The 23469-nt window shown below is 38.8% G+C and overlaps 4 protein-coding genes across 6 annotated transcripts; 1 reads left to right on the forward strand and 3 right to left on the reverse strand.

Moving 5' to 3' along the window:
* Nucleotides 1-364: 364 nt before the first annotated feature.
* On the forward strand, nt 365-4021 carry gcdha (glutaryl-CoA dehydrogenase a). Its single transcript, XM_033966279.2, has 12 exons — nt 365-634; nt 849-955; nt 1094-1129; nt 1221-1361; nt 1441-1503; nt 1581-1751; nt 1831-1960; nt 2349-2565; nt 2647-2750; nt 3060-3185; nt 3261-3421; nt 3536-4021. The coding sequence occupies exons 2-12, from the start codon at nt 853-855 to the stop codon at nt 3607-3609; spliced, it is 1326 nt and encodes a 441-aa protein (XP_033822170.1). The 5' UTR covers nt 365-634; nt 849-852; the 3' UTR covers nt 3610-4021.
* Nucleotides 4022-4200: 179 nt separating this feature from the next.
* Nucleotides 4201-4962, reverse strand: syce2 (synaptonemal complex central element protein 2). The gene is made up of 4 exons (XM_055221456.1): nt 4891-4962; nt 4668-4726; nt 4465-4582; nt 4201-4377 (listed from the first exon to the last, which is right to left on the reverse strand). The coding sequence occupies exons 1-4, from the start codon at nt 4960-4962 to the stop codon at nt 4201-4203; spliced, it is 426 nt and encodes a 141-aa protein (XP_055077431.1).
* A 6636-nt stretch (nt 4963-11598) lies between these two features.
* Nucleotides 11599-15364, reverse strand: acp5a (acid phosphatase 5a, tartrate resistant). Of its 2 annotated transcripts, XM_055221023.1 has the most exons (6): nt 15199-15364; nt 14763-14850; nt 14500-14699; nt 13913-14037; nt 13500-13845; nt 12046-13422 (listed from the first exon to the last, which is right to left on the reverse strand). In XM_055221023.1, the coding sequence occupies exons 2-6, from the start codon at nt 14848-14850 to the stop codon at nt 13183-13185; spliced, it is 999 nt and encodes a 332-aa protein (XP_055076998.1). In that variant the 5' UTR covers nt 15199-15364; the 3' UTR covers nt 12046-13182. The 2 variants fall into 2 exon arrangements, with proteins under 2 accessions (XP_033823210.1, XP_055076998.1); XM_033967319.2 differs by lacking the exon at nt 15199-15364 and having other exon boundaries at nt 11599-13422; nt 14763-15026.
* Nucleotides 15365-15416: 52 nt separating this feature from the next.
* Nucleotides 15417-23222, reverse strand: LOC117371608 (interleukin enhancer-binding factor 3). Of its 2 annotated transcripts, XM_033967309.2 has the most exons (20): nt 23090-23222; nt 22007-22132; nt 21805-21916; nt 21549-21712; nt 21286-21460; nt 21063-21210; nt 20061-20152; nt 19654-19749; nt 19447-19558; nt 19223-19320; nt 19045-19147; nt 18840-18962; nt 18568-18758; nt 18391-18498; nt 18193-18324; nt 17967-18113; nt 17758-17875; nt 17642-17680; nt 16667-16963; nt 15424-16055 (listed from the first exon to the last, which is right to left on the reverse strand). In XM_033967309.2, the coding sequence occupies exons 2-20, from the start codon at nt 22114-22116 to the stop codon at nt 15955-15957; spliced, it is 2466 nt and encodes an 821-aa protein (XP_033823200.1). In that variant the 5' UTR covers nt 22117-22132; nt 23090-23222; the 3' UTR covers nt 15424-15954. The 2 variants fall into 2 exon arrangements, with proteins under 2 accessions (XP_055076996.1, XP_033823200.1); XM_055221021.1 differs by lacking the exon at nt 17642-17680 and having other exon boundaries at nt 15417-16055.
* Nucleotides 23223-23469: the final 247 nt, after the last annotated feature.

Here is a 23469-nt window from a genome sequence, read left to right on the forward strand (position 1 = left end):
TCTGCACAGATTAAGCAACATTTTATCAAAAATACTACTACCAACGATTGGGTTGAGAAGTTTGATATCAGCAGTGAGGGGACAGTGATCAGCTGTAAACCAAGTGCTGTTTGTTGTTGTCTCTAGTCCCTCCCAGTCTCGAAGTTAGAGCACGGAAGTAAGACCCTGGGTGAGTCTGGGGCATGGATATACTTCCATGGCCTGGAGAGAGAGGGGGGAGGGCACGCGCTCAGATTCTTCTGTACTTGGTGCCTTATTTTAAAAGCCAATCAGCTGCAGGCTGGGACCCCACACCCTCCGACATGTGTCAGAACTGTGCAAAAATCTGTAGTTTACGATGTGTATAGTACTATAAGCTACATGGGGTCGAACTACATATAATACAACACAAAACTATTTTATCATTTAACTTAAACTTGATCAAGGAGAGTTATATAACCTCCAGGAATTGCTCAACTCCAAAAACACCTCGTGTTGCTTTTGCCACTGTCGCGCAACAGAAACAGCTTCAGTACTGTTACGTATCCATGTGACGTGTGACACTGAGCTGGAGTTACTTAAGCAGCGTTCACAAGGCTTTTTCCAGTCGTTTGGGACAATCTTTGAAACGTCCACTTTGGGGAAAGACCACCAGGTACTGTGACTTACTTTGGTCGAAACACTCTTGCTAAAATGCCTCTTAGTCGTGGCTGACACTAACAATTAACTAACAACCCTTTTAGGATAGTAGAGTAGGCTATGACGTATTTTAAGGGTAGGTTAAGTTTTAGGATAAATTACTGCACAACTAACCTTTGTGATTACCAAAAATCCACATACATTTTATTATAATGTGTCTATCTTTTCAGCTAAATGGCCCTTAGAAATGCTGCCTTTCGCCTTCTGGCCAATTCTCAAAAATGTGCAACAGCATTAACACCCAGAGCACAAGGCACAGTTTCAGCACAACATAAAGGTATGTATTAATTATTCTCTTAGGTTCAGAGATGTTAAAGAAACACTGTAATAGGCTACTTAAAATAAATATGTAAAATAAGTTTAAAACTATTCTTAAATAGGGTCATTAACTAACCCACTTGAAATTATCTTAAAGATGCTGAAGAAGTCTCAAAGCCATCCTCAAAACCGTGTAAGTAAACATTTGTTTTGTATTCAGTGTTTCCTGTATTACTATGTGTGTGACATGATCAGTGAGGGTACGCACTTATATTTCGACACAGCCAAGGTGACTTTCGACTGGCGGGATGCTTTGAATTTGGAGGGTCAGCTGACAGAGGAGGAAGTTATGATCAGGGATTCCTTCAGGGACTATTGTCAAGAAAAACTCATGCCTCGTATCCTGATGGCAAACAGACATGAACGTGAGCCAGACAAATGAATAAATGATTAGAGCGTTGGATCAGAGAATAAGTGTAAATATTTTATCATTTAATCTTTTAGATTTCCACCGTGAAATTGTGTCTGAAATGGGAGAGCTGGGAGTTTTGGGACCAACTATTAAAGGTAAAGTTTGATATGTTTAGGTGTAGATGTTTATTTTATTCACATGTGTTATGCTTAATGCAAACATGTTTTGTTAGGATATGGCTGTGCAGGCACCAGTTATGTAGCCTATGGTTTGATTGCCCGAGAGGTGGAGCGAGTAGACAGTGGATATCGGTCAGTTATGAGTGTTCAGTCTTCACTGGTCATGCATCCAATCAATGCATATGGTACAGAGGCCCAGAAGGAAAAGTACCTACCCAGGCTGGGTAAGTTACTCTATTTAATTGTGCTTAATGTTAACTTTAAAATCTACCTGTATTTTTATTCATCAATTTGCTTGTGTAGCCCGTGGAGAAATCTTGGGTTGTTTTGGTTTGACTGAACCAAACCACGGCAGTGATCCAAGCAGTATGGAGACTAAGGCTAAATACAACTCCTCAAGTGGTACTTTCAGCATCAGTGGAGCAAAAACATGGTGGGCCATTTTTGTGATCAATGTACTGTGCATGGTACATTACCAAAGAAGCACCAGTCACTATAATTAAAATCATATTTCTTTGATTTAGCTTAACATACATACCAATGTAAAAAATGTGAATGGTAGTAAAGCTGAAATAATTCAAGGATATTTGTGTGTACAAAACTTAAAAGTCCTTTATTAAGACATGGACTTTTAAATTTTCTATACAAGAGATTCTTTCAGCTCTACTACCATTCACATTTTTATGTTGCTATGTACTAAGCTAAATTTCTGTTCTTCCATGATAAGTGGCCTCATCCTAGCAACTGTGTCCTACATCCTCCTATCTGAACCATTACAGCATTGAAGCACTCACCCTGTTTTTATCTTTTTTTTGTGCCAGGATCACAAATTCCCCAGTAGCAGACATTGCTGTGGTCTGGGCTAAATGTGAAGATAGTAAAGTGAGGGGTTTCATTTTGGAGCGTGGGATGAAAGGGCTCAGCACTCCAAAAATTGAAGGAAAATTTTCTCTGAGAGCCTCTGTGACTGGTATGATCCTGATGGATGAGGTGGAGGTCCCTCAGGAGAACCTGCTGCCCAATGTATCTGGGCTGGCTGTAAGTGCCTTTCTCTGCTGTTACTGCTGCTCTAACCTAAGACATTAATCCTAATATTATTCTGTGTCTGTGCAAAAACAGGGTCCTTTTGGCTGCCTCAACAATGCTCGCTATGGCATTGCGTGGGGAGCCCTGGGAGCGGCTGAGTTCTGTTTCCATGCTGCGAGACAGTACACTCTGGACAGGTGCCTGTTGTTGATAAAATGTTTACACAAAAAAATCTGTAGCACTTCACAGTACAATAATAGCATGGTAATAGAATGGAAATAGCTTACTCATGGAAACAGTCTTATACTACTTTAAGTCATGGTAATATAATCAATTCTGACCCTAACCCAGTATAAAGACTAATACTATCATTTATTCCTTGTTATCCTATTTACCATGCAATTTCTATCCTATTACCATGATATTACTGTATTGTGAAGTAGGGTCAGAACATTTGTTTAAATGCTTAACAGTGCCATTTAAGTATGCGTTTTCTTTCTAAACAGAATCCAGTTTGGCGTGCCTCTAGCCAGGAACCAGCTCATGCAGAAGAAGATGGCTGACATGTTGACTGAAATCACAATTGGCCTACAATCATGCCTGGCTCTGGGGCGGCTGATTGATGAGAAAAAGTAAGTATCTAGTTTTGGATTAAATCTGTGTTGCACATGAACAATCTTTACTAAACAATCTTTAACTTATGGCAGAGCGGCCCCTGAAATGATCTCTATGCTGAAAAGGAATAGTTGTGGCAAAGCTCTGGACATTGCACGACAGGCCCGGGACATGTTGGGAGGAAATGGGATTGCGGATGAGTACCACATCATCCGTCATGTTATGAACCTGGAGGCTGTAAACACATATGAGGGTAAATCAATTTAAATTGCATTACTTTTTGTTTTTTGGTAGCAATAGCAATATTGCCACTAGAGGGCAGCATTTGTCTGTATACTGAAATGCACCTTTTCTGTTTTTGTTGTAGGAACCCATGACATACATGCACTGATTTTGGGCAGAGCTATCACTGGACTACAGTCATTTACTGTTGGAAAGTAAATTACAATTTTTTAAAGATAACTAGCGCATAGTATTGTCAAATATATAAAACATTTTTGTGAAATATTTCAAATGTAACAATCTTTTGTTTGAGATGTTGCTTTGTTCCTTATAGGAACCATTTTGGGACTATATAAAACTATATAAAATGTACAGGGATAGAGTTAACTATCTAGATACTTAAAGCTATGATTTATCTACCACTGTCAGACAGAAGCAATGTAGACCTAGTGGTGATATGTTAGAATACAATATGGCCGGGTCAGCTAATAGATAATTACAGATGGTAGCTTTAAAGACCATTGTAAAGTAATTAATTCTATGAACTTACTGAGGAATAAATTAAATGTAAGTATTTTATTCATTAATTGTTTTAAATTATATCACAAAATAAAGGTGTCCAAAGAAGGCTTGTGATGTTTGTTTATTTTTGGTGAAATTGTGTTACATTAAATTAATAAATACATAAATACAAATATAATATTTTAGCAGCTGCATTGTAAAAATTATTTAAAAAAACAGCCTTGTCAACATTGGTGAACTTCAATAAACAGTTAAGGGTGCAATATTTAATTTGATGTAGTGTAATATTCAAAATGAGTCTCTGAGATGTGATAGGGCCTGGGTGGCCTCCTGAAGATCCTGATTCAGACGCTGACAGTTGTTCAAAATCTCAGACAGCTCTGTCAGCTTCCCCTCTATCTTACGACTGTTGTCCTCATACACTGAGTACAGGTGATCCTTCAACTGCTGACACATTTCTGACAACTGCCCAATGCAAAATGTATACCATGTATTTATGTTATTTAACATGTTTAGTAGCAAATAAACCAGGTTGTTAATAGAAGGATATACCTTGTCAGATAATTTCTTCTGATAGCTGTCCATCTCTTTATCACTGGCACGGCTTGTGTTGATCCTTTCCACCAATTCCTCCACTTTATTTCTTATTTTCTCGACGCTGTTATTCTCACTGACAACCAAAATACCTCACAATTACTACCTTAACAATGCTATTTGATTTGATCCTCAAATGCAACTGTAGGTAGGTGTGTTACCTGGAAGGTCCGTCTGTGATGCTCGAGGAGTCCCCCTTTGATAAATGCCCGGAAAACTGCTAAATTATAAGAGACAAATAAATATTCTTACGTACAGAAGTAACTACAATGCCATTAACTATTTTGTTGAAAATAATTTCCAATTTAACAGTAGCAGAATTAGTGATAGATACTGCTGAGTGGGGTGGGTGTGTGGGTCTGTACATTAAATAAACTCACTCACCGTTGTCTGTGCTTCAGGATTAGGCAAAGCGCTGGAAGTACAAGGTAACTCAGCATCAAAGAAATAATCCATGGTAGTTTTCTCTGGAATAGAAACATATACATAGTGAGAAAGTACTGAAATCAAACTATTAGCGCTAACGTGGCTTTGATTTGATCACACGTTTGTGCTAATGTTAGCTAACTTCATTACCAAACTTTAAGGCAACGTTGATATTTTGATTTTATTCTTTTTCGTAAAACATAACATTAATAACGGTAAAACTATTCATAGGCTGGTTATTTAATTCACTATTTTCCTTGTCATTATAACAATAGTGAAAACTTTAAATCAGTAATCAAATGACAGAAATCTCCTACCTCCCGTGACAGCTGAACAAGTTAGCTAAATGTAGTACGTACGTTAATTAAGTTACCATAATTACCAGGTATATAACTGAACTGAACTGAATCAATAAAACAACTTAAACGAAATTGCAGAAGGGCAGAAAGAAAATGGAGGAAAAACAAAATCACAATTAACTTTCAAATGTACACCCAACATCTAAAAACATATAATAACGCCATCAGAAACAATAGAAACTCATATTTCTCCAAACTAATCACAAACAATAAAAACAACCCCAAAATTCTTTTCTCCACTATCGACCATCTCACTAACCCTGTTCTTAACAATTCCAAACTCCCTCCCACTGACTCCCTTTGTGAGCAGTTTGCAGACCACTTCATGGGAAAGATAAACAAAATCAGATGTGACATTTTATCTGACCAAACCACTGTTTTTAACACATCTGATTGTTTGTCTTTACCAGAGGAAACACTGGACAGCTTTGTCCTGGTTAATGCTGAGAGGCTTGATGAAGTTTTCTCCTCAGTGAGACCCACCACATGTCTTGTTGACCCCATTCCAACACGGTTCTTCAAGTCATTTTATGAATCTTTTAGAGACGAGCTTTTAAACATGATGAACTACTCTCTTCAGACAGGGGTCTTTCCCACTGCCTTTAAAGCTGCAGTGGTGAGGCCCCTGCTGAAGAAGAGCAATTTAGATTTTAATTACTTCAACAACTACAGGCCAGTGTCTAACTTACCATTTTTAAGCAAAATTTTAGAAAAACTTGTTTTTACCCAGCCTAATTATTTTTTAAACACACAGAACATTCTTGAAGAATGTCAGTCTTTGTCAGTTTTAGAGTAAACCACAGTACAGAGACAGCCTTGACAAAGATTTTAAATGATTTTAGACTAAATTATGATTCTAAACAGGTGACAGTGTTGGTTCTACTGGATCTAAGCGCTGCCTTTGATACAGTAGACCACACTATTCTTTTAAACAGACTCAAACACCTGGTCGGCCTCTCTGGTACTGTACACAAATGGTTTACTTCCTACCTCACAGACAGAACATTTATGGTAAGCTTAGACACCTACTCCTCTCAGGTTCATAAAATCACATGTGGTGTGCCCCAGGGTTCCATTTTAGGTCCTATACTTTTTAACCTGTACATGCTCCCTCTTGGTGATGTCATCAGGAGACATGGAATCAGCTTCCACAGCTATGCAGATGATACACAGCTTTACATCTCCATGTCTCCTGATGACACCAGCCCATTGGATGCTCTTTTTAACTGTATTTTAGACATCACATCCTGGATGGCAGAAAACTTCCTCCAGCTTAACCAGGACAAAACTGAGGTTTTAATCATCGGTCCTGAGGCCCAGAGAGAGAAACTTTTACCCAAATTACAGTCACAGTCTTTTAATCCATCATCACAAGTAAGAAACCTGGGCGTTATTTTTGACTCTGAGCTGACTTTTATTCCACACATTAAAAACATCACAAAAATTGTTTTTTACCATTTGAAAAACATAGCCAGAGTCCGTCCCATCCTCTCTCGGGCCAACACAGAGACGCTGATGCATGCTTTTATCACCAGTCGTATAGATTACTGTAATGCCCTGCTCTCTGGTCTTCCCAAAAAGGCGATTTCAGGTCTACAATTATTACAAAATTCAGCAGCACGTGTCCTGACTAAGACCAGGGGGTGGGACCACATTACACTGGTTTTAGAATCCCTGCATTGGCTCCCTGTGTGTTTCAGGATTGATTTTAAAGTTCTTTTACTGGTTTTTAAATGTCTTAATGGTCTTGGGCCTTTTTATCTTACAGAACTGCTTTTATCCTATGAACCCTCGCGGCCCCTGCGCTCCTCCGGCAGCAGGCTCCTAGTTATTCCCAAAGTCAGGACACACACGCATGGAGAGGCCTCTTTCCAGTTTTATGGCCCCCGTCTATGGAACAGCCTGCCGGAGGACCTCAGGGCCGCAGAGAACATTCAGGTTTTTAAAAGCAGACTCAAGACCCATCTTTTTAGCATAGCTTTTGATTAGTATTTATCATTTTAGTTTACTTCTCTATTTATTTAGTCTTATTTAGGCTGGCTAGTGTGTTTATGTTTTACTTATGTTTTATTTACTTGTTTAGTTTTGACTTATTTTTTTATTCATTGATTATTTTATTATTTATTTATTTTATTATTTATTGACTTATTTATTGACTTATTTATTAGTTTTGACTTATTTTATTATTTTTAATCATTTTAGATTTGCCAGTGTTTCCTCTGCACCGGGAGCTGTGGCTGGCTGTGGCTGCTGGGCCCTGGCTCGTGGGCCCTGGAGGTTTGGTCTTGACCTCATCTCTTCTCTGGGCCCTGGGCTGGTGTCCTGTGGCTGTGGGTGACCCTGCTCCTGGTGCAGATGGTTCCTCTGGTGGCGCTCTCTCATCTGGTTCATCTTTATCCAGCCTGTTCCACTTAAACATATTTTAAATGAAACCAAGGTATTTTAACATGTGTTGAGGTGGGGGGTGGGAATGTGCGTTGGGGTGGGGGGTTGTTTGGTTATGTTTATTGATGTGTTGGGGTTGGGTTGTTGGGCTGTCGGGTGGTTGGGTGGGTTTGGTGGGTGGGACTGATTTTAATGCTTTGTAAAGCACTTTGTGTTACTTTTTTTTGTATGAAAAGTGCTCTATAAATAAAGTTTGATTTGATTTGATTTGATAAATGTAGTGTAGTATTCATGGGTTTCAGACAAACAACTCTTTCCTAAATTGAAGGACCTTTCCCCATTCAAATGATAACATATTTTGATTTGAATTGCTTAATTGCTATGACTACGCAGGATGGATTCCATAGTTTGAAACCACTGAGCTATTGAAACCCATGAATTCGTATGTTGTGTTAAATTTTTCTAGCCTCCTAAAACCCAAAAACTGTGGAAGTGAAGAGAGAGAACCTTAGTAGACTCATGGAGAGAACAGGTATTTTAAAGGTGAACTGTGTATTTTTGTACTGGGGGGGGGGTCTCTTATGAAATATAAATAAGGACTAGAGAGATCGTCGCCATGGTAACCTGTGGTAAAAAGAGACTAGTTCCAGCGGACATGTTGGGAGTGTAGAATTCCACTCAAGTACTCATGCAAACTAATAGGAAGCTGGAGTGTTTCATTTAAATAAACAGAAGAATTATCAATCATTGTGTCCATATTGCGTATTGACAAACAATACATAGTTTAATTCGGCATAAAATCAGTAGGGTGACAGACATTATTAAGACCACAAATCCACTATTATGTGTCCATTTAAACACTTCATACTATTAATTTTCTGACTCTGTATATTATTTTCAGAATTTTGCTCTTGTTCTACAAGATTGCTGCTGCATTTGCCACAGCAATAGTACCCATACTCTATCTAGTCCTTATAATATATCATTGGGGTGCACCACTTGCTTGTCTCCAGGGGAATGTGCATCGTTAATAGCATATTGTTGACATTTAAGACAAAAAAGTAACCCTGACTAAAACAAAAGGAAAAATTTAGGTGCAGACCTATTAGAAGTACAGTAAAGGTAAGTAGAGAGGGTCCCAGTGGAGAAAGTGGATATTGCTGGATGGGATTAGGCTAATCTGAGCAGGACAGGACAGTGACAGATTGGTGCAGGGACAGGACACAGTCTCTCTCTCTCTCTCTCTCTCTAATCCCCTGGGCAGAAAGCACACAGGCAGTGGCATGCATGATGCATTTTGGGACTATCTGACAGCTAAAGCATACTCAGCAAACAAATGTTTGCTTAGCTCATTAAAAAATTCTCAGAATAATGCCAGAACACAGTGCCTTTATTTAAATGCATTCTTTTTGGATATGGCATAGAAGAAGCCCCGGCAGGTAGGAAGTTGGCGTTTTATTTCTTAAACATTTTGTTATTTTAGGGCCTATTTTGGGTAGAAAGACCTGCCAACCCTTGTATCCAAACAACTATGGACTAATTAAAAGTTTTCAACCTGGAGACTGCGGGACTATGGACAGCTTCAACTACACAGATGAAGGCGGACAGCCTTTCCAGTATTTAGTCCAGAACATGGAGCCCCTCTATAAGGAATACAAACCTCCACCCAGAGACCTGATCCAGCTGCCCAAGTCTGTACTGTACCTCCTGATGGCTGCTCTGGTGGTGGTTGCTGTAGCTTATGCCATTGTGGGTCATCTCATCAAAGACCTCATGTTGGATATAACAGGTACTTTACTACCATATGTACACATTTGGCAATATGCTAATGTAGACAAAATGGTAAACAAAGTGGATGGATATTGATATATAGATAGATATTGACTTATGAGGAAAAAGTAAATACATTGTTGATTGAGTTTTATCCTTAGAAGGATAAGGATGAAGTCAGCCTGACTGGGGGTTTATAAGTTACAGATTAAAGTGAAGATAAGATAACATTTTATTGCCACATAATTTGTTTTGGACAGGAGCACGATGAAAATAGACAACATCCCTTGGTGGAAGAAGTATTCAATCTTGTTACTTAAGTCAGAGTACAGATACCGGAGCAAAAAAATGCTCAAGTTAAAGTATCACAAAATCTACTTAATTAAAAGTGTTACTTAAGTAGTGGTTTTCACAGGTTTTAAGGTCTTATGAAGCTTCAAACGTAGTGATTTTGATGAAGATTTGAGATGAATTTTGTTCAATACAAACAACTGAATAGATTTTTTTTTAGCTGTTTTTACTGGTATATTTTATTTGCTCAAACTATGAACATGATCAAAATAAACCCCTCAGCCTTTTCAGCAGATCTCAAACAATAATAAAAAATACTTATACTTATCAGTCCTGTTAAAAAATGTAGTGTAGTAGAAAGTACAGATACCAAAATTTTCCACCACAGACGACATCCAAACACAATCTCATATAATGAAGTTCGTAAAGTGCTCAACACATCTATTCCTCTGACTGAGAGTTACACAATCCAAACAAAAGGAAAAGGCAGCGCATATATTGAATGAAAACATTCTTTGTTGTCAGACTTAAGTTTATATGTCGATGAAAAGCATTAAATAGATTAATTATTATATAATTCAGTGTATAATTCAGTGCATAAGTGTCCTTTTTTGTCTAGATTGTTTGTTAGGCCCGTTAGAGGATGAGCTGAAGAAGGATGGAGAGGCGGAGGGACTGAGCCCGCTGCACATCCCAGCCTCAGTGAGCCACTCGCACCAGAACGCCTTCCATGTGTGGGATCAGGATGACGTCATCATTCCCATGACACCCCGCAATGACAGCCCCGCTCACAGTCCTATGATGCCCGTGATGCCCTATATTCCCTCCTTCTTCCCCCACGCACTTCACCACATCAGCAGCCCAATGCATATCAGAGAGTACCTCAGCCCCAAGGAGAGTGAAGCATAAAAACAGTACTGAAAACTAAGGCCATGTCGACATACTGCAACCGAAGAACATTCATCAAATAGTAAAAAGCAAGTGGATGCACAACTTTTAAAGACTTGCATTGATTGATCATCTTGGGGCAAATCTCTCTGACCCAAGACACCATCTGGTTCTGGCTGATTAACTGTCAAACTTCAAATTGATATTTCGGCAATGAAAAGAGGGAGAGATCTTATGTTTTGCCAGGGTACTTTTAAAGATGTCCAAAGTCAGGTGTAGGACTGTTTCCCTATTCCCAAAGCAAGTAAAGATTAAAATGGAAAGGTTTATGTGTTGTTTTTTTTTACTTGTAAAGGAGGCAAAGGATACTTCAAAAGGGATTGAGGCAAGAGATTTGTAGTGGATAAAATAATCTACAAACTTGGAATACATGCAAATAATGGGAGAAAAATTTGTTTATTTTCAATTCCTGCTTTGACATGTGAGACTTGACCCTTGTGGGGACAACCTGTCTTGTTAAAGCTCTCTGTGGGTTTGTGCCAAGTTAATGTAGCGTCAAGATCACCCTCCACATCTCAGCCAACTTTTGTCCCTGTGCAAGCCTAAGAAGATTGAACAGTGATACGATTGTTTCACTACTTCACTGCTATAAAAATAACTTGTGATTGTATTTGGAGTAGCATGGCAGTGAAGTGAAAAGACTCGAGCTGACCCCAGACTTTCTTGCGCATTTATTTACATTGAAAACTGTCTAAATATGGTCCCACTCAACCTGAATTGAGCTTCCATTAGCTTCATTCACATATATGGCAACTGAGTTCCCTATACAGAGACGAGTGCTGATTGAACTAATACTGTAAGAAGTATGTTTGTCAATGTATTCACCACATTTCATTATTAAATATGCAGTCTATCTACATAGAGAATTGACTTCTCCTGTGAGGTTAAGTAAAAGGCTACACCTAATTCAATTAGTAGTAGGCATGGCCTTGGCTAATGTGACATTGTACCTTTAATACAAATTACACTAATCAAGAAAAGTTTCTTGTTGCTCAGCAAGTGGTCATGTACAGTATACAAATGACTCTTGTGGTTATGGATAATCATTAAATAAGAAAAAACATATAACAATAATACAGTGACTTACACAGCGACCTATACAAGTCAATGCACTGTGGCTTACTATGTTTAGAATATGACAAATGCACTACTGTACTAGCTTTTTTTGTTTTTGTTTATTTTGACCCGTAAAATTCTGAGGATCTGTTCAACAGCTGGAGTGAGGCTTGAACACAGCTGTGTAGATGGATTTGTTTAGTCCGATTACAAACACACATGTTCCCTGTTACACAACAACAACAAAAACACTGAAAAAACACATTACTTTGACTATGAGACACCTACTGGAAGCATTGTGATTGTAGCCATGATTTGATTTATTCTGTACATTTTTATCAAATTTTATATTGATTTTTTTTTTAAATATTATCAAAGACATTATTTAAACATTTCAGTGCTCACTGCATAAACTGTATTGACTCAAGACTGAGATTAGGAGGAAAAGGATTAGATACACAGCTTATCTTTGAATACAGAGGGTCGTTACTACATTGAAGCTATAGAATTAGATAATCAGACTTGGCTTGCCTCTACAATGAAGATAAAAAAAAATAAGACCATAAATCTAATATGTCCACAACACTTTGTGGAGAATAACACTGGCAAATGATTGCATTTGTTGTATCTGAACATGAGTGCAGAATTAATGCAGTTGGAACATTGACTCATCACATTACTGTTGTGGTTGGATACAATGTGAAAACAAAGCAATCTAATGAACAGCATTATAAAAGGCAATTAAAGAAAATAGAACATCTGTAGTTTCTCTCAGTCCTTGATTGTAGGAATCCAAGTCAAAATCTCACTTCTCTTTAAAAATGATGACTAACACAATGTACTAATGTTAAGTTTGTGGCCATGAGTCAGCTGAGTGTTTTCCTTTAAGACTGGACTTGGTCTAGGCTGACAGCTTGGGTTAGGTGATCCCTCCTGTCCTTGACTCTTCTCAGGTGATGGTCCTTTATCGGCATTAACTTACTTCTTAGCCTGAAGTGGCATGATGTCACTAACACATTGTAACGCATCCTGATTGGATTAGTCCCACACCAGGGTGGCATGCAGTCACATTCCCTCACAGCCAAGGCCATTAAATACCAAACAGAGGGCAATAGAGCAAGCATTAAAAAATGGATCAGACCAAATATTATTTAGAGTATACACACACAGATTTTAAAAAGTCTCTTTGTACTAGTTAAAAAAATAACAACAACAACAACAACAACTGCTATGTCAGGTCACAAATCACAGATAACCAAATGAACTCTAGAAACAACCATGTATTGCTTTACAATATATAGATATTTAAATTCAGTAATTTAAAGCAAAAGAAATTTCAATTCTGTCAGCTCGACAAGTTTTACAATGAAGATGTTTTGTTGCTCATCCAAGCAGCTTTTGTAATCTAACGTTAAAAAGAGTTTTCATACAAACTACTTGATTAGTCCAGTTTCCTCTGGGGGAGCACAATGCGGTAAAGAGAAGTACCTTTAGCCTGGTAGAAGGTAACAGTCATTTTGTCCTGTGCCACCTCTGCATGAACAAACCCTCCCAGAGTGGAAGCCTGTCCTGTAAAGAACTTTACCGACCCTTTGGGGACATGGTTCCAGTGACGGACATCAGGGTCCAGAAAGTTCCCTGCTCCACTGACCACATATCCAACACCAGACTCCTCAATGTACTGTGAAGAGAAAAAGACTTCTAATACATCTGATATAGCATCAGAATAGTCTACATCTACAGGACTTGTGCACAAACCTGCAGGTTGTGGTCATGCCCACAGAGGTAAGCTGTAGCATTGTGTTTGATGAGCAGAGGATGCAGTTGCTGCAGCAGACACTGGGTGGGTCCATGTTCAGACACAGACCACACAGGGTAGTGTCCAGCCACCAGCAGAAAATCTGCTTTAGAACGGGCCATCCTGTCCTGTAGCCACACCAGCTGACGGTTTGCATCCACCTGCCTCAGAGGACCTTTGGGCTGTGCGTCCGAGTAGTCGTTTGAGTTTCCACACAGCATCACAGTGTCAAGCATGATGATGGTCAGGGTCTTATGAGTGTTGGGAATGCGGAAGTTCAGTTCATAATAATAAGCAGGAAACTTCCTACAAAGAAATATTAGTAACCCAAAGTGATACTATCTGTTCTAGATGTATTTGTAATTGAACACACCATCTGTTGGACCTCTGGCTGTATTCAATTTGTGCCTTCACATTTCCAACGTGGTCATGGTTTCCGGCAACGACGTACCAGGGTATCTTCAGGGACTTGGCTGTGTAAACAAGCTCAAATGTGGCCTGCATATAAACAACATTATTTACCTAACAAATGATAGGAAGAATACTTTGAAAATGTTACAGAATACTGAACGCCTGCAGTAAAATGTATTTTGGAATGCGTTTCAATACCTAATCCAATTAGAGTACTGTACTTCTGAATACATTTACATCGGGTTGCATTTATAGTCTCAAAATTCAACAGTACTATAAGTTTCAGTTTCTTAGACGGCGGTTAAGCATTTCCTGTCATAAATAAGAGAACCTAAAATCTTGCATGTACTAATACAAACAGAACAGGAGTTTGAAGCCTAAATTGTGTGATCAAGTACAGTAATAAATTTGTTTGATTTTAGGAAAGTAAATATATTCTGAATACCACCAAATGAAAAAGTAGCTTTTGGTAGGCTACATGTATTGAGTTAGTACCCAACACTGCATATAACACACAACATGTTTTTAAACTGAAAAGAATGAACTTGCTTTGAATCGAGGGGAGTCCACGCTGTTCACACCTTTATAGTAGAAGTTGTCTCCAAGAGCCAGAACAAAATCTGCTCCCACCTGCTCTGCTATTTTACTCATCTCTTGAGCTGTAGCCTTCTGCACAGCAGTGATGTACGGAGGATAAGGGACCCCTCCCCAGTCCCCTATGGCCAAAAATTTTATGGAAGTCCTGTTCTCTGCCAGATGAAAAAAAATTATACAAATGTGTTTAATGTAGACAAACATGATTTGATACTTACTGTCAGTTTCCACAAGTTCCTGGAAGGCAGTCGGGAAGCAGGATGCCAATGGGATGGAAATGAAGATAGAAACTAGAGCAAGTGCCATCTTAAAAACACAACAGTTGAATTACATCAAGCTAAAATGAAGCTCTAGGCGTAAACCACATAAATATAACTGTTAAAAAAAATAAGTAAAAGAGGAACTTCAGTAGTTTGTTGTCAGCAGTTGTAGAAGCAAACAATGTAAGTCTTGCTTTACCTCTCCCCTCCCACCTTAGCTAGTGGGAGGGAAGAGGTAAAGCACTTTAGTACTTTAGTTGCCATGTGATTGGCTGCAGCAACACACACATCCCAGCTGGAACTAATGAAGTTAAGGGTTACAATGCATCAATAATATCAATACAAATTCTGATGTGGAGTTTGGAAATGCATCACAAAAGATAAAGCGACTCACAGCTGATAAATGTAGACTTGTAGACCCTCTTCATCTGCAGTGTGCTTCCTCAGGCCCTGTTTTATAAGAGACAGCCCACTCCAGAGAGGCATGATCATGGCTCATATCTTGACTCAGTCGAGACTAAAGCGTTTTCAGGGCAACATGTGACCCTCTACAGAGGTTATAGTCAGTGTCCAGACTTTTCCATAGAAGCTGATCACACCGCTCCTTCCCTTTTCCGGTTTTATTTTCTGATTTTGGAAACAGAGAACAAACTCATGGCTGTGACCATTGTTCCATTGACATGCTTTTCCAATATTTTAAGCAGTCTTACTTTACCCCATTTGACCTGTCTACACATTAATGTTTTGTTTTACTCTCTGCTCTTAATGACATTTTGGAGCATGTATAGCAGTAGCAATGGTAACATATGTAAAAAAAAACAAAAAAAAAAACAACTTTTGACAAGATACCAAAATAGGAGGAAAAACCATTCCACTAAAATAATTTATTGACAAGGGTTAGAGCACACAAATATACTCTTAGCTCAAAATGTGAATGTTTGAAAAAAAGTAACAGAAATGGTTTATGAAAATGAAACTATAAAGAAAAGGGGATTAACCAGGTACTTTCACTCAACATCGATATGGTGGAGTCCTCCAGTAAAAACAAAAAAAAAAACATCAGCTTTTATCGTACATCCAACATCAAGTAAGGTAAAAGGTGACAAACTCAAACAGACAAAATCCACTTTAAAATGTAGCATGATGTTAACTAATAACTGGCGCCACTGTAACCCTGGTATGAGGTCTGGTCTTGTCCCGTGTAACCCTGGTACACATAGTTCTGATTGTCCCAGGTCTGCTGTCCCCAACCTAAAAAACACAATGACATGTTTATTCCATGTAAGGCCGTAAAAATAAAGGACATTTTATGACAATGGACTCATTCTGTATGCCTATAGCCCTTTAAAATGACCCAAGTAAAATGCAAACTAATATATTGTGAGCTGTATTCTTCCCTTCTATGCAACAGCACATTTACATTGCTAGAAAAAAACTGATGAAAAGAGTAATCTCATACCAATAATAGGTTCTGATTATTGATGTGTGTTTATTCCAAAACACATGGTGAACTGTCAGTTAAATTTTTGAGCAACAGGGATATTTTGATGTTATCATTTCAATTTTGCAATTTACAAGATATCTGACAACTTCAGAAAGTAGATTGATTACATTTTGGTGTGCATGTGCTACTATATGAGTGCTCTTTGAAGTGCCTAGGAATAATGGTCATAGTTTAACGTTTAATGTAGAATAAACATCTAAAAACATGTGTATATGCATTGGTAATGGATCATCTGTTAACCATGTTTGATGCTTTAATGAATAAGACTAATATTCCTGAACAAAGGCTTGATACCAATTTGTTACCATTTACATGAATGAAACAAAGTTGCTGATTTAAAAAAAAATAAAAATCTTACCATAGTTACTATAATCCTGCCCCCCTGTCACTGAACTGGGGTAAGCAGTGGAGTACATGGAATAGTTTTGTTCTTGGGTCAGCATCTTCTTTTTCTCTTCTCCATAGCCATAGCTGTAGGGACTTTGCTGGTCAACAGGGGGCGGCATTGCTGTATAATTGGGCTCTGAGGCAGTGCTTGTGGTGGTGGTGGTGTTGGAGACAGGTGCAGCAGAGTATGTGGTAGTCTCTGGGTAAAAGGTCCCATATGTGCTACTGCTGTCTGTCGTGCTGCTGTCACCGCCTCCATAGAGTTTATCTAGAAAATTACACACTTTTGAGTTAAAGTTCACAAATAATAATTTTATAATTTGTAAACTACAAGTACACCAATCAGGCATAACATAATGACCAATGAAAGGTGACATAACAGAGATTTGAGGAAATAGTAATTCAGTTGATAGACATTCAGCCACAAGTCCAGAGGTAGGCTGTTTGACTCCCAGTACTGCTGATGTGTCCTAGGGTAAGACACCTTACTCACCTTGTCACTAGTGTGTGTACACTGGTTTAGGAATTGGAATGTCTTTACTCCCACAATGATTAAAGTTAATGTCAACACCCTTTTCTTAATTTAGTATAAATTCAATTGACAATTTTTTGCTTCTACTAGTCATATTATTATTTAGTTCTCACTACTATTCTTGTGGCCTGGATAAACATGATTATCGATTAATTGAATAATACTGACATCCCTAATTAACAATGTGTGCTATTGTGAGTGTGCACGATGGTTCCTCATTGCTTTTTGAACCAGTATTCATACAAACTCACATTTGCTCAAAAAATCTGTTTGGTACAACTACAAACCACCCATTTATAAATGATTTATATGAAGATGATGATGGTCATAACATGAGATTAAGATGTTATGCCTGATGGATGCAGGTTCAGCCAAAGCCAAGGTTTAATATTTCTGTTTAAATTAGACACGTACGATAACTTGAGCCAGTGCCGCTTTCATAGCTGTAGTTGGCTTTTAAAAACAGGAAGAAGAAAAGTCAAAAGAGGTCCAGAGCACATTATTGTTCAGTGTTCAGAGCATTGCCTCACTTTTGTTGTAGCTGGGACCAGAGGTTGGCTTTTCTCGGCCCCGTCCTCGGCCCCGTCCTCTTCCTCGAGATCCAGTGTCAGTAGGGATCCCACGGATAGTTCCAAAACCCGGGATGTGCTGGGAACAGGAAAGTACATTTAGACTTGTTCAGGCTTTCTGTGGATTCAAATATCAGTAATTCATGTTTTAGGTTTCAAACATCTCTCACCATATCTGTATAGGTGACCTTCTTCTTTTGATAAAATCTGGAATGATCTTCAGGAAATAAACTCTCTAAAGCAGCCAGAGCAGCGCGGGCCTTGGCTTCCTTCTTGTTTGAGCCACTTCCTTTAAACTTTTGACCATCAACATCCACCTAAAATGCAGAAGGATTATCATAGTTTGGTCAACAAATTCAACATGGCAGATGCAATATACAAGTTAATGACACTGACCTCAATAACAAAGCACTTCTCATGTGATCCCCCAGTCTCTGCCGAAAGCTCATACCTCAAACTGCGGCGTTTTTCATTCAACTCCATCACTGGATTCTTGCCATTTTTTGTCAATATGGGACCTAGGCCTCCCTGCCCCAAAAATGTGGCATTAGAGATGTGACTGTCACACACAGATCATGGTTACAGGAAACTCACTTCATCTGATCCAGTCGTGGTTGAGGCAGAGGCTTTCCCTACATCTTGTCCTCCATTTGAACCATTAGATTCTGCGGTAGCAGTTAAAAGACCAAGATCTTGCAAGACCTAAAAATCAGAGGCTACATTGTTTCACTGCAGCATTGATATACACAACTAAGAATCTAGTTAAAGTACCTTGGTAGCTACATTAATTTTTGCCGATCGTTTGGAAGGACCAGTAGCTTCATAAGTCTTTCCATTGAAGTCCACAGCCATCGTAAATACTGGCTCATGTACAGGGCCACTTTGTGATGTGAGGCGATACGCCAGGCCAGGCCTGTACTGGTTTAGACGCATCACAGCATTCATATTTATGTCATCACTGACTGTGGGTGGGGGGCAAGTGATGACATAACATTAGAGGCAAACATTTGTCAACACAAAATGACTTGATTTCTGTTACGAACATGGTTTTCTTTGAAAGCGCTTTTGAAACTTGCGTTGTTTGCTGTTAAGATGTGGCTGTTCCTCTCCTGTATCTATAGCTGAAAAAGGTCTCTTAACTGGTGGGTAAAAGCGTGGTCCTGGTGCTAAAACATAAATTTAACATCAGTGTCACCTTTGAACACTTTAAAGTGAAAGATAGCAGAAGTATATGCAATGCAACGGTACCTGAAATATTTGTAGAGGATTCCGGTTTCTGAGGTTTTTTAGGTTTTGCTCCCATTCCCAGGACCTTGCGCATCTGTCCAAATGCCCACTGCCTCAGGATATGCTGTACATAAAAAAAAAAAAAAAAAAATTAAGATCGAAGTGTTCGCTTTTGTTAACTTAAATGTTAATAATTTACCTGTGCATTCTTTGTGATGTCTTCACGCTGCTGCGTTGATAAGTGTTCAATGGCATCCACTGGATCCTTCTCACATGGGTCCTTAATTCCAGGCCCATCTTTGAACAAAAACAAATTTCACTATTAAAACACTTTCACTATTAAGCCGGGTGTTCACTGCACGATTTTGGCCGTTTAAAATAGTGCAGGGGACACCAAGCTATACATGTTGGGTGTAGCTCAACCTTCTAAAAGTAGTCCAGAAGAGATGGATTCAAATACTCTGCGCAAAGCCTCTCCGGCTCCCAGGGGCCTCTCAGACGTCACAATGGCTTTCTCCACCAGCAGCTCAAGAGGCTAATGAAAACGCACATCATTAATATCAAGCTGAAGAATTAACAAGAATTTGTATAAACAGATGTGCCATTTTCAGAAAGGAAAACAAAACATACCCATCCAGAGAGTGGCTGCCAGGTAGGCACGCGGATACACAAGTCTCTCAAGATCCGAATTACAACAAGTGCAGAGTTCAGCTCATTGACTTTGGCCTATGGAGAAAATACAGTTAAAAAGACAAAGGGTGTAGAGTTCTTAAAAGGTGTCTGACAGTTAAATGAGCAAATCTCACAATCAACTCTAATTTGCAACACACAAAAGTGAAAACTAGGGTTGATTTTGAGATGACTCAATTAATATTATTTTTTCAAATTGGAAAATGGCTCACATGCCATTGTTGACACCAACGACACATTCTGTTGTTCAATCAAGATTGACCTTTTTTCAAATTTTGATATGAAGAGGAGTGAATATTATTAAAGACTAAACAATGTTACGTACAAATAAGGACGTGAATGCAAACCTGGAACCACTTGGCATGGCGAAGAGATGCCAAGGCAGTAAGGCATTTCTGCCTGTCCAGAATGTCCGGCGGATCGCTGACCATTTGCGTTTCTATTGACGAGGTGGAGTAAGAAGAAAAGGTACAGTTTGACCAAGGGCTTGGCTCTGTCTTGAAGTTTAGGGAGTAGCAGCCTTCCCAAACCATGTATTGAGGAAAGGAGAAACACACTAACCAAAGTTATTTTCTTTTGAATAAAAACATATGAAATGTCAATGAAAATTCATTTAAATGTTAACTTTTAAAATAAGAAATGCATTTTCTCCTTTCCATAGTTCTTTGGTTTGAGTTTGCCATTTTCTCCTTTCTCAAGACAGTGTATCCAATTGGTCAAAGGTCCAGCTTTCCTAAAAAACTTCACAAACTAGAAGATCAGTAACAAATTACAAGCATTCAAAAGGTTTGACTTCCCCCTCAGTGCAGCAAAACTGAGTCACTGTTTTGACCCACATTGTTCACAGAATATTTAATAGAATACTTCATACAGCCCCACAGCTTATTGATAAACAAGACCCCTTCAGACTATGGGGTAATTTCTGTCAAAACATTCCTACTATTGTAAATCTATACTCGTAAGCCTGAGCACTGTCAGAATACCATTTTCAGTACCAAGATTAAGGTAAATATGACATACAAAGATCAAATGAAAATGATGTAATTTTGGGCTGTCAAAAGAAAACATATTGAATGGCCTCGATCAGTTTTGCTGCAGATGGTGTCAACTGTCACTAAAGAGACATATTTTTTCCGCGCTTTAACATTTGAATAAGACAATATACAATTTAGTGATTAAACTCTACATGCTAACAAAACCAGGATAATTATAAGTCGACGATCACTTTGGAACGAGCCAATTAACAATTGTTCGGGGGAAAGACATCATTGACCACTAATGAAATACACCTATGAAGTGGAGTGGTGGTGTGCCTTGGGCTTCACACATAAGATCCATGTTATACATACCCTCATTTGTCTCTGTGTCTTTGATTGTCCTGACCAGGGGTGACGTCAAATAGACCTGAAGAGTCAGGACAGGCTTAGTGATGCTTTGGACGACAATAGCTGCTTTTTCAGGACTGTCAGATATTGTGTACATTTCTGGTGAAATATTCTGAAAGAAGCAAAAGAAGCATTAACAAACATACGATATAACAGCACATATCGTTTTAGTCTTATGTGGTCATACCTCTAACTCTACTACTAGTTTTTCTGTTACTTGTTTGAGGAGAGCAACTGTAGGCTTTTTTGATGAAAGCAGGACCAACTCAAGATCTTTATCACCCTTCAGAATAAGTCCTTTGGCAACCAACCCTACCCTCATAACCCCGCGCAAGACACGGCCTTGTTCATCACTGAAGTCACTAAAATGATGAAAATTAAAACAGGTTATTCTAATAAGCATACTTTAATACCTCTACAATAGGGTGTGAAATTAAAGGCATGCCATACCTTGGTGTAGCATCCATTTGATCTGAGACCGTCTTCAGTGCATGTTCCACATGGGAGATAATCATTTGTACAGCATCTAGGAACCTTGCCGAAGGATAAATATCTGAATGTTTGGCCATTACATGACGATCATAAGGCCGAGGACAGGTCTGTGCAGCAGTTTGCTTTAGAGAAAAATGTGTTTTTAGTTTCAGTTTAACAAAAGAGAAGAAGTATGGAAGACAGATACCAAAATCCATTATTTCCATATACTAACCTCATGTTGCATTTGACCTTCAATTTCCTCTATAGCAGCAAGATAGTCATGGTATTGTCTTAGATCTTCTTCATAGCAAAGGCAGTCATACCAATATCTCAGTTCTTCATATCTGGAAATGGTAAAATAACAACATGACAGCCAGTATTAATTTTGGCTCCAGTCAAATGTCTATACTAAAAACACAGTGTACAGTGTTTACCTGTCATAATCGTGTGGGTGCAACCGGTGCCCTCTCTGGATGAGATCATCCCAGTACAGCAGCTCTTCATAAGCCTCATGTTCATCCCACTTTGCCTGAGCGGCAGCCATGCTTGTTGACACCCTGCTGTAAATAAAACAACACTGCATTGAAATAATGCCTGTTTGAAACTGGTGTGTAATGGAGGAGGATCTGGCAGCAGCCCTCCAACCAGAGTACTTGTAAACTTGTTTGTTTTTCTGCTTGTATTGTATTTTAAACAGCGCGCCCATGAAAAAGAAAGCCCAGTTGCTCTCATTGGGTTCCCCTTTATAAATAAAGATGTTTGCTGGCCATTGTTTTCAACGTAAAGTTGACTTTGTTTTACGCTAAAGACAAGTCCAAACCCCTTTCCTATCCTTAACCTTTGCAGATTTGTGTCTAATATTATCCAGACACCGGGCCTACAGCAACACATTCACTGACAAACCACATCTAATACGGCTATGCTATTTATGCCCTTGTAAGCCTATGCTGACAGTTTAATATAGCTTTTTTGTTTGTTTGTGACAACATAATTTAAAATGCTAATTAACCCATGCAAGCAAAGAAGAGCAGAGACAACACAAGGCTAGTTAATTTCAAACTAGCAATGAAATCAATTCAAATCAGACTAAAAGTCATAGAAGTCGTTTATCAACTAAACTAATGTCGGCGCATCCTTTAAGAGGTCTGTGGGGTAGGGTCCTCTGGGTGGAGGTCTGCAACCAGAATCTCTTGGCATAATGTGTAAGAATAAACATGCACGATGTAGTAGCTAATAAACAGCTAATGCTAACGTTGCAGGTGCGTTCTCTGCAAATGAGTCAAACATTTCTTCAGGGTCTTTTGCACAGCACTTTAGTAGTGGTAAACAAGAATCAAACAAGTCAACTAGCTTCATGCACAAATTACGCCTGTAGTGTTAATTGCGCTAACAACAGTTTTAGCTAACCAGAGGTTCGTTTACACATTAGTAAATATCAGGTGCACATCCAAAGGATGGACGCAAGCAAACGACTACAAATAAAACCGTATGCATTTGCATTTTAAACGATTCCTTACCCTTTCAAGACAAAAAGGTAGTTGCAGTGGCAACTTTTTCGGGGTGATTGTAATGGTAACGTTAGCCTTTAGCCTCCGCTCGCAGCTCCGGGTGACGGTCGCAGAATGCAGACGTCATGTTTGCCACGCCCCCTTCTACGGGTAAACTGTTATTTTAATAAATCCAAGCCGCAAGAGCCATGGAAGAGCTGGAAATGTGCAAAAGGCGCTAGAGTTATTGTTTTTCTATTATTTAAAAAATATATATCTTAAGTAATCATACGTATCTTTCCATTTGAACTATTTACGTATAAGCATGAATGCATTTGTCCAAGAAAAAGACAAGATTTTTAGGAAGTTTTATTTCCAATGTAGCAGAAAAAGTAAGTCAAGAAACAACC

The sequence above is a fragment of the Periophthalmus magnuspinnatus genome, chromosome 1 (assembly GCF_009829125.3).
Source record: "Periophthalmus magnuspinnatus isolate fPerMag1 chromosome 1, fPerMag1.2.pri, whole genome shotgun sequence".
Classification (NCBI taxonomy): Eukaryota; Metazoa; Chordata; class Actinopteri; order Gobiiformes; family Gobiidae; genus Periophthalmus; species Periophthalmus magnuspinnatus.

Coding starts and splice junctions, on each gene's coding strand:
- acp5a (XM_033967319.2), bottom strand. CDS start 14,850: ATGGCACTTGCTCTAGTTTCTATCTTCATTTCCATCCCATTGGCATCC. Junction 14,038..14,499: donor TGGACTCCCCTCGATTCAAA/GCAAGTTCATTC, acceptor GTTTATATGCAG/GCCACATTTGAGCTTGTTTA. Junction 13,423..13,499: donor GGCATGACCACAACCTGCAG/GTTTGTGCACAA, acceptor TTCTCTTCACAG/TACATTGAGGAGTCTGGTGT.
- gcdha (XM_033966279.2), top strand. CDS start 853: ATGGCCCTTAGAAATGCTGCCTTTCGCCTTCTGGCCAATTCTCAAAAA. Junction 2,751..3,059: donor AGACAGTACACTCTGGACAG/GTGCCTGTTGTT, acceptor CTTTCTAAACAG/AATCCAGTTTGGCGTGCCTC. Junction 3,422..3,535: donor GGCTGTAAACACATATGAGG/GTAAATCAATTT, acceptor TTTTTGTTGTAG/GAACCCATGACATACATGCA.
- syce2 (XM_055221456.1), bottom strand. CDS start 4,962: ATGGATTATTTCTTTGATGCTGAGTTACCTTGTACTTCCAGCGCTTTG. Junction 4,727..4,890: donor ATCCTGAAGCACAGACAACG/GTGAGTGAGTTT, acceptor CTTATAATTTAG/CAGTTTTCCGGGCATTTATC. Junction 4,583..4,667: donor ATCACAGACGGACCTTCCAG/GTAACACACCTA, acceptor TTTGGTTGTCAG/TGAGAATAACAGCGTCGAGA.
- LOC117371608 (XM_033967309.2), bottom strand. CDS start 22,116: ATGGCTGCCGCTCAGGCAAAGTGGGATGAACATGAGGCTTATGAAGAG. Junction 19,750..20,060: donor GCCATGCCAAGTGGTTCCAG/GTTTGCATTCAC, acceptor TTTTCTCCATAG/GCCAAAGTCAATGAGCTGAA. Junction 17,681..17,757: donor TGGTCCCAGCTACAACAAAA/GTGAGGCAATGC, acceptor TGTTTTTAAAAG/CCAACTACAGCTATGAAAGC.